This window comes from Dendropsophus ebraccatus, chromosome 1 (genome assembly GCF_027789765.1).
Source record: "Dendropsophus ebraccatus isolate aDenEbr1 chromosome 1, aDenEbr1.pat, whole genome shotgun sequence".
Classification (NCBI taxonomy): domain Eukaryota; kingdom Metazoa; phylum Chordata; class Amphibia; order Anura; family Hylidae; genus Dendropsophus; species Dendropsophus ebraccatus.
The window spans coordinates 122,146,338-122,166,665 of record NC_091454.1 but is presented as its reverse complement, the minus strand read 5'-3'; the positions used below and the strand labels follow the sequence as shown (position 1 = coordinate 122,166,665).

At 43.7% G+C, this 20,328-nt stretch overlaps 1 protein-coding gene across 4 annotated transcripts in view; it reads right to left on the bottom strand.

Annotated features, from left to right (window-relative positions):
* The window catches only part of GNAI1 (G protein subunit alpha i1), a 41,327-nt gene extending 22,305 nt beyond the window's left edge, over positions 1-19,022 (bottom strand). For 2 of the 4 annotated variants that reach the window (XM_069978222.1, XM_069978242.1), the window contains exon 1: positions 18,534-19,021. In XM_069978222.1, the coding sequence (XP_069834323.1) occupies positions 18,534-18,651 (118 nt within the window). In that variant the 5' untranslated portion in view covers positions 18,652-19,021. Of the gene's footprint in view, positions 1-16,266; positions 16,290-18,533 lie in introns of those variants that run through there. The other 2 variants (XM_069978232.1, XM_069978251.1) reach the window with 2 other exon arrangements.
* Between the last annotated feature and the right edge of the window lie 1,306 nt (positions 19,023-20,328).

Below are 20,328 nucleotides of genomic sequence, written 5' to 3'. Positions count from 1 at the left end.
AGTGGCGGAATTGCCACGGTGTGCCATAGCGTGTCTATAAGAGGGCTCGCGTGCCTCTGCTCCAGCCACACACTACACAAAATTTAAAATGGTGGACTGGCACTTGCCGATCTTTGTATTTATGACATGGGCAACACAATTGCCCATCGATACATAGTGGACTAAGGTAGATAATAAACTTGGCTGCAGCCTACAAATCTGATCTATATGAAAGGTACATCAAATATGACGGCTACTCTAGTCCACTTGGAAGTCCATTGCTGATCCCAGGAATTAAATACCTAATGCAATTATATCCGGAGGGTTCACTATGCACATTCCCTGACCTTGTGCCATGATTTATGCCTGTGAGCAGACGTAAATCGTGATAAATCATGTGCGGGAGGAGGCCATGCCTCTTCCCTGCCTTGCTCTGCTCCCCCTGCCCTCTAAGCAAGAGGAGGATACAGCTGGACTACGCCATGGAAAAGGGACACATCTGCACCTTTTCCATTGCAAACGTCAGGGGTGCATGTTGATGATAAATGTCCCTCATAGGGTGAACCTCATTCCTATCTTCAACAGGGGCCCGAACACCCAAGGAAGCTGGAATTGTACAGTCCAGAGGCTGCTGGGATGAGGAAGGAGAGGGCTGTGAGCCAACCTAAGGAGCAACCATGCACAGGCACAAGGAGACTGAAGACCAGGATTGATTCAGCCTGACTGTCAGGTAAAAACAAACTTTTACCCCAGATCATCCCCAACAGCACAGGATCCTGAGCCGGAAAACACTTGTTGGACTTGGGGAAGGGCCCTTTTACATCTCTGTGTTCCTGTTGCTATTTGGGCTTAAAGGGCAATCTCTCCAGTGGTGCTCTCATTGTGACAAAATTAAAATCTTCATTCACAAGGTACGGTCATACCTCATCATCCAGGCTTACTGGCTCTCATGCTCTTTTGAAAACAGTTGTGGGTCTTTCCAGAAATTGTGCCCTGGAGAATAGTGTTCTTCAATAGTCTTATTCAATTGAAAACGTTCCAAATGCCAACTCTGATCTAGAAATGTGCAACGTTACAATTCAAGGCAGAGTGACACTGGTACGCTTCTATCCTGTGGGAACCTCAGTCGTCTGCTCAACCAACACTGCACAGATGACGGATGACGTGCAGCACTGGAGAAATGTGTGAACATAGAGTGATTGCTTGCGAGTTTGAGTTGGTTATTATACATTGACATACAGAGATTTCCTCGGAGACCATTTTGTGTTATTCTTTTATAACACAGCCTGTATTTTTGTATTATGGTACATTATATTTCCTTAATGCCTACTAACAGTTGAGAATGAGCTAATGTTCATGTGTCTTGTTTTACAGTTAAAAGCAATAAATAAAAACTTATAAAAAAAAAAAAAGTGTCTGGCAAGGTCCAAAATGTGAGGTATTAAGATGTCAATAGTTCCAGACATTCAGCTAGAAGTAGTGTAGCTTGTGGGACCAGAAAACAAAATGTAACCGGCTACAATATAACATTTATTCAATGTCAAAAGTTCTTCCTACAGAGAACACCACATTGACATTGAAAGTGTACTGTGGAAATTTCAGAGTGCTCAGTGACCTCAGCCAAAACAGATTAAATACAAGTGAACACAAAGAACACTGTCACGTCATATAATATGTATAACCTTTTGTATAAGTCTGCATATCAATAGACGACAACACATACTGCTATCATAATGTAACCATGTTGGACCCATTTGTAGCCCAACCTGCAAAACGCTAATCTCATTAGTAGAACCTAGGTTTCCTGTTTTCCCTGCAGGAAAAACATTGTATTAAGATTTCTTGTTGTTGCTATATGCACATTATACAGTTTATAATAATGTTAGTGGATTAAAGGGGTAGTGCAGCGCTAAGAAATTATTCACAAAATAACACACATTACAAAGTTATACAACATTGTAATGTATGTTATGTATGTGAATCGCCCCCTTCCCGTGTTCCCTGACCCCCGCCCGTGTACCCGGAAGTGTAGTGCACTATACATACCTGATCCGTGTCGACCGACCAAGTCTGTAATCTTGTCAATGACGTCCTCTTCTGGAGGCCGGCCGACCCGCTCCTGCTGTCCCTCATGCCAGCCCCCCTCTGCTGCGTCATAACTGTGCTCAGCCGCGATTGGCTGAGCACAGTTATGCTTAGCCAATCGTGGCTGAGCAGCTGATGACGCGGCCGCGTCATCGAGGCTGTGCACAGTTATGACGCGGCAGAGGGAGGGGGGGGGGCAGCATGAGGGACAGCATGAGCTGGTCGGCCGGCCGGCCTTCCGAAGATGACCTCTTTGGCAAGATTACAGACGGAGTCGGTCGACACGGATCAGGTATGTATAATGCACTACACTTCTGGGTACACGGGCGGGGGTCGGGGAACACGGGGCATTCAGATACATAACATACATTACAAAGTTGTATAACTTTGTAATGTGTGTTATTTTGTGAATAATTTCTTAGCGCCACACTACCCTTTTAAATGAAAGCATAAGTATAGCACTGTGTTTTACAGTTATCATTATCTACATTAAAAAGTTGAGCAACTCTGTAAATATAAATTATCCCAAACTAATCCTGCCAAAAAATACCCTGTAAGACGAAGCAACACACAGAGTAAAGGCCCTATTCCACGGGCCGACTGTTCCTTGTGAGTGCGGGACGGGCCGTGGGAAGCTGCCCGGGTGATCGCTAGATTGTCCGGGCAGTACAGAGAGCGGAGCGACAGCAGCAGATCTCTGCTATCACAGGCATTTGTTTTTCAACATGTTTGAATCACAAACGACTGCTATGATCAGCAGATCAGCAAAGTACATTAAAAGTTATATAGATGTGTCTATATAATGTATTACCATAAATGTGTGCGGTTCTGCCACACTGGTAGCTGATAGAAATCCAGCGCCTGTGCCGATTCACATTGACTCCTGCTCCTTCTGCTATCCCCCCTTAGGAGACAGAGATTCCATGCCTCTGTCTCACATTGTGTGTGTTTGCTGAGGACAGGCTGATGATGCAGACAGGGGGCAGGGTGTGATGTCCCAGGAGGCTTGGCTGGATCCCCCAATCCCGAGTGATCCACCATCTCACCGGCCAGAAGCAGGTGCAGCACTAATTTTACTGATTGTGATGGGTGGGGGACTGTGATGATCAGCTGAGAGAAAGCATTGCATTCTGGAAACTGCTCAACCAGGAACCCCCCCCCCCCCAAACAAATGGATTTTTGGTAGTTTCAAAACTGGGATAGACAGGTAAGTAATGCTAAACACTTAGGCAGAAGTTTCATTGTTTCATTGTACCTGGAGTTCCCCTTTAAAGAGTCTACAAAGGCCCCATTACACAGAGTGATAATCTGCCAAATCAGGCTGATACAAGAGAACATCGCTCTGTGTAACGACAACGATCAGCTAACAATCATCGTTTATTCCAGCCTAAAAATCATTGGACGCTGGGCGCGCGCATCGCTTGTGTAAAAAAAAAAAAAAACAACAACTCACACATACCACTATGCCCTCCTCATGTTCTTCTAGATTCTGTCCACTCCTAGCAGTCACCACTGAAACTTCTAAGAGTCTCTGGCTGAGCCAGCTTTCGCTTCAACCACTGTCTGCGGCACTGTTCCGTCTGAACCAGTGACTTGCTAAGCAGCTTGACCCTTCAGAGATCGGCTCAGTAGTTACAAGGGCGACTGCGGCGAGCGGGCAGAAGCTAGAAGAACACAAGGGACCACAAGGGACACAAGGGACCAGATTTTTCAAAGTGTGTAAAATTTTGACTGGTGCAAACTGCCCACAGCAACCAATCACAGTTCAGCTTTAGGCTCTGGTAAAATGAAAGAAGCTGTGATTCGTTGCTCTGGGCAGTTTGCACCAGTCTAAGTTTTACATCCTTTTTTTTTTTTTTAAATCTCTCCCAAGAATTGCAGAAAGGTGTGTATAAGGTTTATTATTTTACAAAAGGTTGCACAATTATTGAGCCATGTAATAGGCTCATAAAGCTAGCACCGATTTAGCAGATTGGCGCTCGTTTACATAAGTAATCAGACCTTGTAACAGCAGGTCAGAGAGTGCATAACAAGGAAAGCAACCAAGCTTGTGGGGTTGGCAGATGATACAGGCTGGACTGTATCAAATGGTAAACAGAGATGAGTACACATAAGGCTGCAAAGGGAAGTATGTGAATCCCTATAAGTGAGACGAGAGAACACAGAGGAGACTCTGCAGTGGGAGGGAGGAGGAGACCATACACTGCTCAGCATCCTGTCTGCATTAGGGGAAATGGAGATCCCTTATGGGCTGTACAGTAGAGCGTGCAAGGACAAACTCTGCAGGAACATGAGAGCTAGTGCAGGAAGCAGGAAATTAAATGGGTTGACCAGGATTAGACAAAGATGGCTTCTTTCTTTCAAAAGCAGCACCATACTTGTTCTTAAGTTTACTTTATTTTTTGTTCAGCTGTTAATGGTGTTAAAAATTAAATGGCGATCAGAGGTGAACACACGCTTAAGAAAAGGCGACTAGGACAACAGGTTTTGTCTAGCTTCCCCAGCTAAACAGTATTATATTTTAATGGCTGCTGTGCTCTACCATATAAACATATCAAGGTCCAAGGAATTCCAACAACCCAATAAAAGTCATTGGACTGGAGAAAGAGAAACAAATTAGCCGCAGCAAAACTGCAAATGGCCGTCAGGTCTCTGCTATGTAACACACATGCACTCACTGCCCTTGGGTAACCTCCTTTCAATACACAACACAAGATATTCATAAAACTGTCAGTTGTGGTGACGCGCACATCTCTGTGTAATGCTATGTGTATGAGAGCTCAGTTGCTTATAGGAACAACTCACAGACATTGCGCAAGACTTCAAGGGGTTATCCAGGATTACAAAAACATAGCTGCACCAAAGGTGCCATCAGCTCCATTCATTTCAATAGGACTGAGCTGTAATATCACACCCAAACTGTGGACAAGAGTGGCGTTGTTTCTGGAAGATGAAAGCTGTTTTTTTCTCCTCCTGGATAACTCTTAACTAGTCACATTGAAATTAATGGGTTTGGCCATCTTCAAATTTATACACAAGCAATTAGAACTAACACTGGACAAAATAGCCAGTTTTCAAGGAAAACAAACCCAGCTTTCCCAAGCTCCGGATATATATATGCATTGTATTGCTGCTATGGGGGCAACATGGCTGACCCCATAATGTACACAAAATGAAATAAAATGTACAACTAGAAACAAAATCTAGAACAGAACATACTTTAATGGACTGTGGACTGACACCCACACTCACAGGAAGGGAGGATAACCTAACATGCATTTTGCCTGCCCCCCAACTGCAGATGTCAGTTAAAATGAAGACTGAGCATGTTGGAGTTCAAGTGGTGTCTGGCGGTAGCTTTCCTGCTCTTTTTTTTTTTTTTTTTTAACTGATATGTTGCCTCCTTAATCGTAGAATGTGATATTGATCAAAGATTCCCAATAGGATGGTGTTTTCATACACTGTTCTGTCAGGTTCATAGAATATGCACAGCAGAGAGCCAGAAAGTCTAGTTTATCCAGGGTTGCACGTTATTTATAACTCACAAAAAGCATCAGAAATGTAGACTATGTACTGCACAGCAGGTTATGTCTCCAGGTACTGTGGACCAGAGTACTTCAATGGGCGACATTGTTTCCTTTAGGATAATCCAGATGAATTTCTTCTTTCGCAATAACCATCAATTTAAAGTCTAATTAAACTGCTGTAACCGCAGGGCATGATACTGGCATACAAAAACAGGTGTGTTTGGCTAGGCAGGATTTAACTCAATAACAACCAATACCACAAAAATTTCACACTTATAGCAAGGCATCAGCTTACCAGGTGACAACCAGGGCTTCTCTATTTTTGAAAAGCCACATTGCCCTGGACAAGCAGCCAAATAAAAGGGATATAAATACAATAGGCACAAGAACCACAAAAAGTAACTACTCCGTCTTCACCTGTAGGTGGACATTGCAAGTAGGGATGAGTGAATTTGCAGTAGAAGCAGATTGACTCGCTTGGCTCCACGGTTTGCCTGTCAGCCTGCTGCAAAAATGGATTGCAAAAAATTTTGTGTGAACTCAGCCTTACCCACCTGATAACTCATACTGTATTCACTTGAAGAAACAGGAAACAGACAGGAAGTGTGACATCACAGGAAGTAAAGAAAACAGAGTAGTCATGTGACTAAGCCTGAAAACACAATAAGCACTCTAAATAAAATAAAAAAAAGTGTATGTAAAACATTAACCACCCACAGAAGCCAATGCAATACTAGTTTATTACAAAAACTTGGACAACCTGGACCAGTCTGATTAAAATGAATCAGAATAAATCAGTCTCAGTTTATGAGTCTAACACATTGTTGAGAAGAACATCTGCAACCCTCAGAGCGGTGAGTGATAGAGGTGTATATATATGCGCCGTTAAGGGTGCAGAGAGGCAGTCTGGGGCAACTTTTGAGCAAACCAGATCAACTTTTAGACAAGGCTTGACCAAGCTTGCCTCTGTGCTACATGAACAATCTCTCAATCGTTTGTGCAGCCCCTTCATCATTGTTAGCTGTAAACACAGGGTGATTTGCAGCCAACAATCCTAACTTAAATGGCTGCACTAAAGATGTGCAGGAGCGAGCATTTGCTGATTCATCAGCTGATCATTGACACTTACTCGATTATTGGAAGCCATTCATTCAGCCAATCGTCAGCCACTGTAAGAGACTCTTAATAATATGTGCCCAAAGCTATAATATTGCTGCCCTAAATTACACTGGCAGACCCACTTTAATCCTTTCCTTTGTAACACTGTTGATAATTTGTACAAAAAGACGCATTCCCAGATCACTACAGTATGAATGTATACCACAAAGGCAGTTCTGGATGTCCGGCACCCACACAACGTAGACAGGATGCAGAGTACAATGAAAACTTTCTAATCCCCTATTAGTAAAAGTAACACAGTACAACCAAGTTGTCTGTAACCAGTTAAATATTAGAACCTCTTTTCTCAGTTGTCAAGGCTGCATACTAGTCATTGATGCTAACAGTAACATGTAGAGGGTTGGATGTGTCGCCAGGTAACTATTAGCTGCTTCTCAATATTTCATCAATTATCTATGCTCAAACATTACCATGAACAAAAGGTGACTAAACAAGCACATACTGCGCTATCACCACAAACCAACAAAGACACATGCATACTATAAGAGGAAAGACCAAAATACATGACATTCTCATATATATATACAATGCACTTCTCTGTGTCAGTGCACCTGGAAGTGGCAAACTTATCACTTTCAGGCTACACATAAACCATACATACTATGGAAGTTGCCAGACAGAAATGTAGCACTACTGCGCCTATTTTTCAAACAAATTGTCACTACATATTACATATATCTTTAAAACTATTATTATGCAATTAAAAAAAATTGTCAAATGTTACCATCTTTTACATACATCTCTTGTATGCTCCCATACATACACACTTTGCAAGTGTAAATATGTCTAGTCCCTATAGAACTTTGATAGGCTAGCAAGAGGTGGGGAGACAGGTTGAAGTAAACAGGGGTACAAGGTCTGGCCAGTACTTCTTGTCTCCATATGCCTGTGTGTAGAATTAACGCATAACGCCCAACCACCGTGTCTCCACCATCAACATAAGTGTATGAGGACCTTTAGCTGATACCCATCTGAAAAATTATAAAAAATGTTTAATGCCTAAGCATTAAGTCATTGAGACAGATGTAGAAGAGAATATAAAGGTAGACTAATGGCATGGCCCAAGCACATTCACAGGTGGACAATTCTCCCCGCTTTTCCTGCTTGTTTGGATTCTGTGTTGGTCATGTGCATGGGAGTATACTCTCTACAATGGCACTGTACAATAATCCATTGGCAGAATAGCAGGCAATGTGCCATCCTTTCAGTCTGCCCACACAACTTTTATACCCTTGGATTAAATGTGCACTCACTAGTTATTTGTAACCATGCAGCACATCATACCCACACAGCTTTATTACATACATACTAAGGCTCTATTCTACAACATTAAGAGCCTATCAGCATATCCAACTGTTTTCCTGTACAGCGAGATTTGGATTTCTATTCTCTGTCTTCAGTCTATTTTCAGCACTTGGGATCCCTAATGTATGGTTTTAGTCCTTATGGCTCACTAGTCATGTACACATAAGGCTGGGCTCACACTGTATCAAATGCTCTGAGGCTGACAAACAGAGCCAAACAGACTGCTGCATCAACCAACAGAACTCAGACCCTACTGACTGTGTTGTGACCGTAACCCAACTTTGGATACTGGTTCTGATTTGATTTAAATCAGGACCACTGTCTTTTTTTTTTTTTTTTTTTGCAGAAATCAATAGTCCAGGCGATTTTAAGAAACTTTGTAATTGGGTTTATTAGACAAATCTGCCATTATCTGCATTCAAAAAGACTTTTCCCAGGTCCCCCCCCCCCTCCTCTTTTCCATTCACTGCAAAATATCAGGAAATTGTGACTTGTTGCATTAGACACAACCCTGTCTGTTCTATAGAGAGGGGAGGGAGAGGAGGGAGATGAATTGGCAGCAGAGAGCAATAAAGGCAGGGGGGAGAGCTTCAAACTGCTTTTTCGTGATAAAAATGCATTACAAATTTTCTTAAAATTGCCTGTACTATTGATTTCTGCAAAAAAAAATTAACCGACGGTGACACTTTAAGGCTAGAAGTATATGTTGACACTTGCCTTTCTACCAGCTGCAAGAAAATGCATCAAGGCTTCACTTCCTGCATAAAATGGTGAGGTCACGAGCCGACTCCCAGAGCTGTGCGGGCTGTGGCTGCTGGCAAGGATGATGGCAGGGGGATGCTCAGTGTCCCTCCAGTGCCCTGTGTTCCTTAGTGTCCTCCTGCCATCATCCTCTCCAGCAGCCACAGCCCGCAGAGCTCTGGGAGTCGGGTCGTGACATCACCATTTTATCCAGGAAGTGAAGCCTTGATGTAATAGTAAGTGCAGGGGAAAAAAAACACTTTATAAGCATTTCCCGTAATAAGTGTATATTGGTGATTTGTATAACTTTTGGGGGGCAAAAATTTCATCGGACTTCTCCTTTAACCTTAAAGAGGACCTGTCACCCCCGGTGATGGGGTGAACGGCTCCTGAGCCCCCTATACTCACCTAATCCCGCCGGGTCCCGCTATTGGAGATGGTTGGGTCATGGAGATATCGGCGCCCGAAGCCCGGCGCACGCGCTCCCCAGTTGAGTCCAACACTGAGAGAATGACAGGAGAGTCCAGCACTCCGTCATTCTCTATGAGTGTTAGACTCATCTCTCAGCACGCGCGCCGGGCTGCAGCGGCTGAGATCTCCGTGACCCGACCATCTCCAGAAGCGGGACCCGGTGGGATTAGGTGAGTATAGGGGGCTCTAACGGGGGGTCGGGAGCCTGTCACCCCGGCAAGGGTGACAGGTTCCCTTTAAACAGTCTATCCATGATTAGAAAAACATAGCTTCTTTCTTTCAAAAATGGCTCCACACCTGTCCGCCGGTTGTATGTGTTATTACATCACTGTTTCATTTGATTCAATGGAACTAAGCAGTAAAACCACACCCAAACTAAGGACAAGCATGCACTGTATGTGGAAGCAGGCAGTTATGCTTTTCTAATCCTAAACAACCACTTGTGCCTACACAATTTTAGGTTTCTACTAAATCCCTCTAATACACTACAACAATAAGGGAACATTGGGTATGGTAAATGAAAAACCTGTTTCACAATAGACTATCTGGTATCAGAATTGTAGAAGGTGCAGTGAAACAAAGTAAGTGATATGACTCACAGTATCCAGTTATCTCATCGCTACCTGAGCACAACAGTTACTCCACTTGTAGAACACTAGAATGGGGGAAGCACAAAACAAAATCTGTCTTCTTGTTCAAGGCAACAAGCAAACATATAACATGCAAATGGTGTAGTAACAAATGCAAATCGGCAAGATACAGAAGCATACACCTACAAGTCATTGTTATGAAAATAAAATACATATTACGTAATAACGTATTCCAGATACTAAACACATCTAACTGTTGTAAAGGGTAGAGAGACGTTTTCCTGAATGTAAAACAGACGGAATAATATTTCATAAGTAAATAAGCCTGAAAGTATCATAACAAAAATAGCATGCCTACAGACACACACACAGCAAATTTTTCTCTCAGAATTTACAGCAAAAACCGCTGCGGATATGCATTTCAATGGGCCGACATACTTGCAGTAGGATTATCACCCCACTGCGAGATTACCTCAGCACCGTTAACCCCCGCAGCCCTGGAGCATACATTACCTGCTCCTGCTTGCTTTGGGGGCCTCCCGGCAGTCAGCAAATCCGGACCACCCGGAGACCCCAAAGCAAGCAGGAGAGCGGAGCAGGTAATGTATGCTACGGAGCCGCGGGGGCTAACGGCACTGATTTTAACATACTCACAGCAGGAGGACAATTCCCCTGCAAGTATGTTAGCCCATTGAAATGCATGGGCAAGTGTCCGCAGCAATTTCTCTGCTAATTCGCAGCAAGAAATCTGCTGTGGATAAGTTGTGTGTGAAGGCACCCCAAAGGGATTTGCAGATTAAAAAAAAAAAAAAAATACTTGTCTCCTAATCACAAGATAGGGGACAAGTATTAGATCGCAGGGGGCTCTGCCCTTCCTGTCACCGGGGTTCTCTCAACTGATGACCTAGCTCCTTTGTGATGAATCAAGCCGCGGGTCAGTGTGTGACCATTCATTCTTAGGGCCTTATTCCACGGGACGATTATGGTTCGCATAATCGTTAACGATAAAAACAATCCAAACAACCGCTATTGCGAAAGACCTGAAATCGTTCACCCATTTACATGGAGAGATAATCGTTACTTATGATCGTTCTTGCGGTCGTCTTGTCGTCGCTGTTGCGTTAGTCACTACTGCGAACAACGTCTTATTCGATGCGAACGAGCAACGATAAAAATAGGTCTAGGTCTTATTAAACAATCCACGATTTCTCGTTCGGTCGTTAGTCGTTAACTGCTATTCAACCAAACGATTATCGTTAGATCGTTTGAATCTTAACGATAATCGTGTCGTGGAATAGGGCCCTTAGAGCCACCATAAAGAGTCAAGTGCTATACAAAGGTCAGACCCTCCGAAATCTAATACTTGTCCCCTATTCTGTAGTTAAAAGAAAAGTAGTTTTAAATCAGAAAACCCCTTTAAGGGTACGTTCACACTTACCGGATCAGCAGCGTATTTTCTGCTGCGGATCCAAAGCAGATTTAATTTAAATAACTGAACACAGCATCAAATCTGCACCATCAAATCTGCTGCAGATCCTGTAGGTGTAAACGCACCTAAATGACATTTCTGGTTCTTTAATGATCGCTTTCCAGCAGTCTCCTCACCATCACCACAGACAGGATTTCAGTTAAACCAGTATATAGATAAAATGGGATCAGACTTTACAACAGAGCACAGCCTTCCCTATCTCTGCGCACTGACCTCTGCACATGTCATAGATCACACTTGCCCACAGAGGTGAGTAGGGTCCCCTCCAGTCCACTGGCCTATATTCAAAGAGTTTCTCCCTGAGAATTATTGCAATTACAAGTTTGGTTATACATTTAGGGTACAAACCCACACACCGTATACGCAGCAGTTACGCAACAAATACACAGCAAATACGCAGCAGATTTGTTGGTACAGATTTGATGCTGTGTTCAGTTATTTAGATCTAATCTGCTGCGTATTTGCTGCGTGTTTGCTGCGTATTTGCTGCGTATTTGCTGCGTATCGCAGCAGTAAATACGCTGTGTATACGGTGTGTGGGTTTATACCCTTACTGTATTTTCTTTGTGTGTATTTGAAATGAGGAAAAAAGAAAGAAAGAAGGGCAAAAAATTTAAGTTTCACACAAAACTGCAAAAATGGTATGGGTGGTATGGGCAAAAAATAAAATCTCTTAAACATTATTATGAATTGAAATCTTGCTTTTTTTGTTGCTAAATCCCTCATGCTCCTTTCCCTACTCTCCCCTGCAGTAGCACCCCACCCCTGCAAGCCTTGTAGGCTAGGAGAGCTGCAGTTATTGCACTCCTTTACAACCATTTTTATTATCCCCAAAAACTCAAATTACAAATAAAAGATACTTTGCCAACATATTTGTTTTCAAATGTTTTATGGCTACATCTGCAACTTCTATTCAAACCTGTGTGTTTCTGTAATAATTTTTTTTTATTTAAGATGCATTGGTATGTATACTGTAGAAAGCTACATTCAGCCAACAGGAAGGGGAGGGTAACTGAGCTCTCCCACACAGAAGAGAAGTAACCCCTTATAAAGATAAATTCTGATATTAAACTGCAGAGAGTTACGGATCTGATTTCATTTGCGAAAATGATAACTACACTGTAAAGCATTTGTTTCCTTTTAGACAACCACTTTACAGTATAAGTATACAAATCATTCCACAGAATTGTACACAGATTATATAACTGTTTTATAGTCTGTATTCTAACCCAGAGCTCAACCCTTTCTGACTCACGATTTCAGGTCGCTCCCAAAAGCGCTTCGCTTATCGTCAAAATCATTTGGTCTACTAGGGCCTTTAGTCAATGTGGTCCATTGGGCACTGTGAATCTATCATACAAAGGACCTAGAATATTGCTGAGGGTTACATCATGAAAAGAAGCCGAAATGTCCATGTGAAAGCTAATAAAAATGTCTACCAATAGCAACCAGCACACTTGTGACTAGCTAGGTGATGGGGCGCAACTGTTGTGAAGCCGCACCTAATGTAAACAAGCTCCGATCTGCTAGGTTGGCGCTACCTAACTGAGCCTATTACACGGCTCAATTATCATTTAGCAAGGACTGCACGGAGAGTTAGCAATGTTCATGCAGTCCTTGCCCTAAACTGTTCCAGTCGGCCACGCATCGCTATTACACGTAGCAATGCATAGTCAGTGGCCAATGATTTTAGCTCTGCAACTAAAAAAACAATCAGCCAATGATGGATGTCAGCTGAGCGTTGTCTACCACTTTGCGTAATAAAGACTTAAAGCCGTATTACACGTAGCGATTATCGTTCAAAGATTTGCTATAATAATCGTTCACACTTTTTTTTGCAAACAATTCTGAGGTTATTACATTCCTCGATTACCGTTATAACAATTTTTTACGTTGTTATATGGTCGCTAATTGCTCTTCAGGACATCCCACACAACATGTTTTATCGGCAAACTACTTATTACACAAACAAATATGGGAATGATCGGCGAACTACCAACGATAATTTTTCAACATGTTAAAATTTTTCATTCGTGGTTTCATCTTTAAGTGTTATTATACGAAATGAACAACAGATAATCGTTCATTTCGATTTTTTAGCAAATTTTTAAACTATAATTGTTCCGTTTAAGAGGGCCTTTAGGGTCCATTTACACATAAAGGTTATCTGACAGATTATCTGCCAAAGATTTGAAGCCAAAGCCAGGAATGGATTTGAAAAGAGGAGAAATCTCAGGCTTTCCTTTGTGACCTGATCTATGTTTATAGTCTGTTTCTGGCTTCAAATCTTTTGCAGATAATCTGTTAGATAATCTTTCTGTGTAAATGGACCCTTAACCTATTAAATAAAGAGAGAGAGTGTGCGTGTGTGTGTGTGCGTGGGGGGTGACTTTAAAGGTAACTGAACATTGATAAGTTGTAATCATCTTATTCATCCCTTTTGTGCTGGCTCTGCTTACACTAAGGGTGGTAAACGGGCCGAGCAGGGCCCGATAATACCTGTAAACGAGCAGACGATCTGCTAGATAGCCGCTCGTTTACTGGGCCTATTACACCTGCCAGTGCCAATTGTAAACCAATTACAAAACAGATCCACCATAGCAGTCAAGGCTCTTCCAGAAAAAGTAAACTTGAAATTAAGATTGGACTTTTTACATTTAAAACACAGACAGGCAGAAAGCAGCAGGAAACATGTGTCACAACATGCACAGTAACCAGTATAACTGGAAACATGTACCTGACCAACCCTAACACGTACAAGGATCTGGAAAGTTTCAGAAACTCATCAATAATCTCACTGGTGTTGAATTTGTAAACAGTCAGGACCTGAACATGATTTACGAATTAAAAAAAACTGCATGTTGAAGGTTCTCACTTGCTGCAACAACATAGAAAAACTAAAAGTTAACAATGTTACGCATTTAATGAAATCAAATTAAAAACCATAACTCACCTTGTGAACTATTGCTCTATGCTAGCAGCATTATCGCCATAATGTACTATTGCGTTACAATACAAGTTACCGCCACTACCTATGGATGTGTGTTTGATCACCAATGAAAAGGCCATATAGTGCTTGCACCAGCACCACAGCTCAATAAATCAGCTGATCAGTGGGGGTCTCGTAAGTCAGACTAATATCAATCAGATCTGGAACCTTCAATATTTTAATTAAAGAAATCCCTTTAAATTCATGAGAGTTAAATGGCTAGACTTAAAGAATGGTGCATTAAATACTCGATACGGATTCAAAATTAGATTTGATACGTTCTCTATAAATCTTCTTGTAACCCGACTAGTTCACGCCATGAGTTGCCAACACTTATAAGTCGGCACCCTGTTAAAATGATTTTAGTGACCTGGATGTAGTCAGCTAGTGACCATGTTCAGGGCATTTATCTATTGTTGTGTAGATGTTTAGAATCTGGGCCCAAACCTATACACAAGCCTGTATTTCCCACTGTTCACCATCTATAGTGTGCACTGCAGCACTTACCACTGCTCCCACCCTTTCAGCTCCTGCACACATCTTCCTGATCCACCTAGGAGGAGCATAACACTATGGGAGTCTGTATTACATGACAAGCCTATCTAAGTAACTATATTACATTATGGGGGTCATTTGGGATCTGTATTTTATTGGGGGGGGGGGGGGGGGGGGGGCTGAGATTTCACCACTTTTAATCACTGTGAACGAGCCCTAAAGCTATGTTCACGCGGGGCAGCATGCTTAGGACGTGGAAGATATCCTAAGGGGGTGGGGGCAAATTCAGTTTTTGTACCTAGAGCACAAGAGCAGTAAATACAACATTGCCCGTATACACTCACAAGCTGACTATGGATAGGCCACAAAAGTCAATAGGGCCCGTGCCTTTGTATGCAAACATTACGTCGGCGTTAATTTTGACAGGACTCCAACATCCACGTGTAACCCATCAGAAAATTGTTATGTGAACGCTGCATTACTTGGTGGCCACATTGTCCAGTGTAGAAAAAAAAAATAAAAAATAGAGCTAATAGATGTTTCTGTTATGTATACCAACAGTAAACACGAGCATGGCAGAGTTCTTCAGGTAATGCTTATTTTTTTTCTTTTCTTCTGAGATGCCGCACCCTTTATTGTTTTTATTCAACACTCTGACACAAACCACTATCTTAAAAAAAAAAAAAAACTGATGGGAAACAACTGACAATATCACTTTAGATTTTAATGTATTCTATTACCACATGTGACGTGGAGGATTGATTGTCTTACCTTCTGAGTGGTATCCTATGGATTTCTAAGGAAAAAAATATAGCTGACTCACAAAACAGTAAGCCCTACCATCATCTACTTTGTGTTTGAGTGTGCACACACTGAACTTCCAGAGTGGCCAGACACTGACGCCCAGCTGTCTCACACAGTGCTGGTTCGGACTTTCCATCATATCAGAAAGAACAGTCTGACAGAGGACAGCACATCTGTCATTGGACAACAAGACTCATCTCATTTATGTGAAACATTAGAAGGACAATGCCCAAAAGCCAGAGCTAAAAAAATGTTCAGCTCGCAGCTAGATTTTTCATAGTACAGATTCCACAAACACAACCATCTCCACTACGAGAGACTTGTTCAGTCCTAACATTACCAATCACTCCCACTATTCCTGCCTTAGCATGTATACTAGCAATGTTTAACACAGAAATAATGGCCTGATAATTTGCGTTTGCGTCCACACGTCATTACAACAAAGTTTATCTGTGGAATTATACAAGGACCGTAAAAACATTCCTGCCAAAATGTATATGCATGCAGCGGAGGCCTGCGTAAACTAAGATGCCACGATAAGAAACCATACCAGCCCAGGGCATTTTACATACAGATCAGTGCTTCTGCATGGTTTATTTCGGTTCACCTTACCTCAAGTCAATGGAACCATTTCTCACCTAATGCCGGAAATAAAGGGCAGCAGACAAGCCAGGCACTTGAAGGTTGATCAACAGCTACCAACTCCTCTATTAACATATATGTTTGTCCCCTTTCAATCAGGAACGGAAAGGGTTGGCCATGTAAACATCTGACTATCAGGTCCTAGAACTGTTTGTACTGTAGGGTTAATTCTCAAGGGTAATCGTGATCTTATGCAACCTTTAAAAGCAGTATTTAGATTTCTAGCAAATAGGGTTTAATGGGACAAGAAAGAAACCGAATATTATCTGAGTCACGGAGTTGAGGCTGCAGGGATCACAGTGCTAAAGTGTTGGCTGCTATACAAGCATGGAGATCAATATATGCAGCCATATAGAATATATTGATCTCCCCACTGCTTGAATTTTGACTTTTGAAGCCAGTCAGACCTCTCCAAGAGCCAGACAATAAGATCACACTTTCCCAATGTGTCCAACTAACAGCTAACCCACAGGGGGCTGCCATCACAAGCCTACTATAGCTCCAACTTACAAGATGGAAAGAAAATAAGTACTCACAAAAACCAAAGCTTCTACGTTTACTGAAAAATCCCTCCAGAGAAGAGTCTAGTTAGGATAAGGCAGGCAAAGATTTACACATGGGGGACATATGGCTAAGTATATTTAGAATTCAACTTCCAGGCAAAACAAAAGATAAACTAATAGCACTAATGTGTGTAACAACAGGACGCTGGCTCCTTTCATTCTTCTTCTTGAATAGGGGAGTGTGTTTTCACAACTGAGGGCAGGTAAATAGGGGAGAGCCATTTGTTGCTATCTGCTCACACTTCTAGAAAATCAAAGAGAGGATATGGTAAATCTCTAAGTAAAGGACAATGCTGTAAATAGCCCTGCCTGGTAACAGAGGAAACGTGCAGCTGATTATTTCCTTACTAGCCTCCGTGACCTCCAGGAAAAGCCGGGCCACAAGGCTACAAAATGGACTGCGGTTACCAAAACCAGCCTGCAAGTGTCATGACAGCACAATGGCTTCCTGAAGACCTAGGTGGAAACTTTGACATCATCATTGGATCCAAGGCTAGTTTATCATCAGGCTTCATGTTTGATTATGTCTTTCAATGACTGCGCACTGTCAGGATAATTTACAGAATAGGCTATATAAAGGGCTGGCAGCTACTGATCTGGCAGGCAGATTTCTGAGGGACAGTCACTGGGAAATGCTTCACTGTGGTTACATAATGTGAGGTTTCAGGACCAGGATCCATGGTCCACGTGGGAAGCCCACAAGGTCCAGGGATGGGCAGACATAGCTTGTGTAATCCATGGCTGCTCTAAGCTCCCACAACTACAGCTGCTTGGTTTTCTAGATCTACAGACAGCAAGGGAGAATAGTAAGAGCAGATGAACAACCAAGGACTAAAACTATGTTCCCAAACCTGTGACTACTAGGAAAGTGCTAGGTGACCTCAAGAATCTACCAGGCTTCAACGAAGCCTGAAAATTACAATTTGTGATTTGTAAACCATTTCCTCACAATGTCAGGCGTCTGTGTGTCGCTGTGTCTGTCACGTAACCAGGAATAATTCTGACAAGCCTCAAATTCACTGACCACAAGCACCGACCTGGACGTTCTAATGGATACAGCAAGCATAAAGGAAGACAGCATAACTTTTCATTAGACAATACCCTTCACCTTCAAAAACTGGAACAACATGTCAAATGAGTCCGCTCTCTAACAGGACAGCCACCTAGATGGCAGAGGAAAGTCCAAGTGAGGGGCCAGATTCCCAGCAATATTAGGGTTGGCATTGCCCCGTCCTCTGTATAGGCCTATGTATAACCCCCAGAAGATGTCACCTGTCACACTACACATAGAGGGGACAGGCAGCCCCTCCTGACATCCATAGGGACAATGTGCAGGGAAGTTGGGTGGTGTCCCCTCAGCCTGCTGCCCTAGAGGAGAAGGAGCTGTCTCAGGGCTCTCACACCTGGTCATAAGGCCTGACCACACAGCCATCATCGGGCCCCCAGTAACCGCCGCAGAGCCGGGCCCACCACCACACCCTGTGCTGAGCAGGAGATGGGCAGACAATGGCGCACCCTCCCCGCACCCTGCACAGGACAATGGGGAGCAGCAGTCAGGCCCGGGCTGGATGGATGGATGCAGGCCTCTGTGGTAACAATAGGCGGGGGCCACACCATAGGAATGCGGCAGGCGATGGAGAATGTGCGGCAGCGCACGGTGTGCACGGCACCTACCCAGCAGCAGCAGCTTGACCTCCCGGGCGGCTTTCTCTCCATCCTCCCTCAGGTTCCTGTCGATCATCTTACTCCTCTCCACCGCCGCCTTGTCCTCCGCGCTCAGCGTACATCCCATGGCGACAGCGCTGCTGGGGCACTCTGCTCACACACAGCCGGGAGCGGCGTCGGTCTCCTCGGATCCGGCGGCTCGGGGTGGGCGGGGGCCAGGAGGCGGCAGAGCTGAATGGGCACGGACGCTGGGCAGGCAGCCGTCAATGAGAGGCCAGAGGCGGAATGTACGCGCGGTCTCAGGGGGAGGGCGGTGCGGTAAATGAGGGCTAATGATGCTGAGGAGACAGCCAGACGCTCCCTCCCCAGGCTCCGGCTTCTACAGCTGTCCCTGCTGCTTCTCCCCTGAGCTTCTCCCGTTCTCCCCTACTGAGATGACGACGGAGCAAAAATGCGCATGCGCAATTCCTCTGCTTACACCCCAAGGCTAAAAGCCTCCACTTTCAACAGTACCCGGATTGAGCAAGCGGACGCTGCCCGCCTCTCGCTCGCTATTGGCTGGCGACGAGAACGCAGTCCTCTTTAACCCATTCTCTACCATGGCGCGTTCAGCCGGATGAGAGGATGAGGGCGGGCAAGGGTGGACCGGACGCGAACGGGTTAAGGAAGCTACGATCCTCGTGACGTCACTACGCTCTGCGCTTATAACACAGTCGCTGAGGGAAGAGTTGTTTTATTTGAAAGTCAACGGCTGGCGGTGTGACGGGGCGAGGGCAGTCTCCGCCTCTCTCCGGTGTCCTGTGGGGTCAGGGAGCCGTGGGCATTGTGGTTACACACAGTGACGAGATCGAGCAGCTGGTCTGTGTGCTGTGCAGCCTGAGTGACTGTCCTGACCGGCACTGCGCACCTCCTCATACCACTCTCTATACCTTGGAGGTTTCTTTGCAATTCCTGACAGGAACTTTGGTGGCAGCACAGAGGCAGCGTCCCCTCACTACTGCCCAAAGTGACGAATAAACATTTATGTCTATGAACCAAGTAACCCTTTATAGTAGATGTCACATGGAACACACGGCTTTCCTCAGGTCACTGCCGCACAACCACATCGTAGTGCGTACATCACCAGTGCCTCATCGTCACACACTGCGCAGGCTAATATTGCTATGGAGTTTACCCAACACCACAAAAATACCACCTGTCGTGTCCACGAACTCTACCCACAGCGCAGGTCCAGTATATGACTAGCTTCACACTATGTAAATAGGACGTCCGTCTTTCATACCAACAGCTGTCGTGCAAATAATGTCCGTTATTTCAAAAATAATGGATGTTAATTGGGCAGTGGCAGCCATTGTTATAGAAGATGGACGCCCTTTTTACATAGTGTGAACCTAGACTATAAGTGAGTATTGCCCTTAGTACAATTCCCGAAAAGGAGACCAAACCTGGGCTCACAGCACAATCATCTCACTCCCCATTTATCTACCTTGTCTATATGGCCGCTATTACTACTGTAAAATTTCCATTTAGGTTACACTAAAGTCAGCTGAACCTGTCGATTTCTGCTAGATTGGCCGACCAGCTTTTGTATATAGAGATCTATCAACTTTTTCAACTTTTGCAGTTGGATTTCAACATGCCCAATCCTTTTGTTCTCAGGTTTATAAGCAGCCACCAAACATGTCGGACAGTGGCTTTCTCACCTTTTGGAATAAATGCACACTCAGCCAAACTAGAGTAAGGGCCCTATTACACGGGACGATTATCGTGCAAAAAATCATTATATCGTTCGAATTTAAACGAT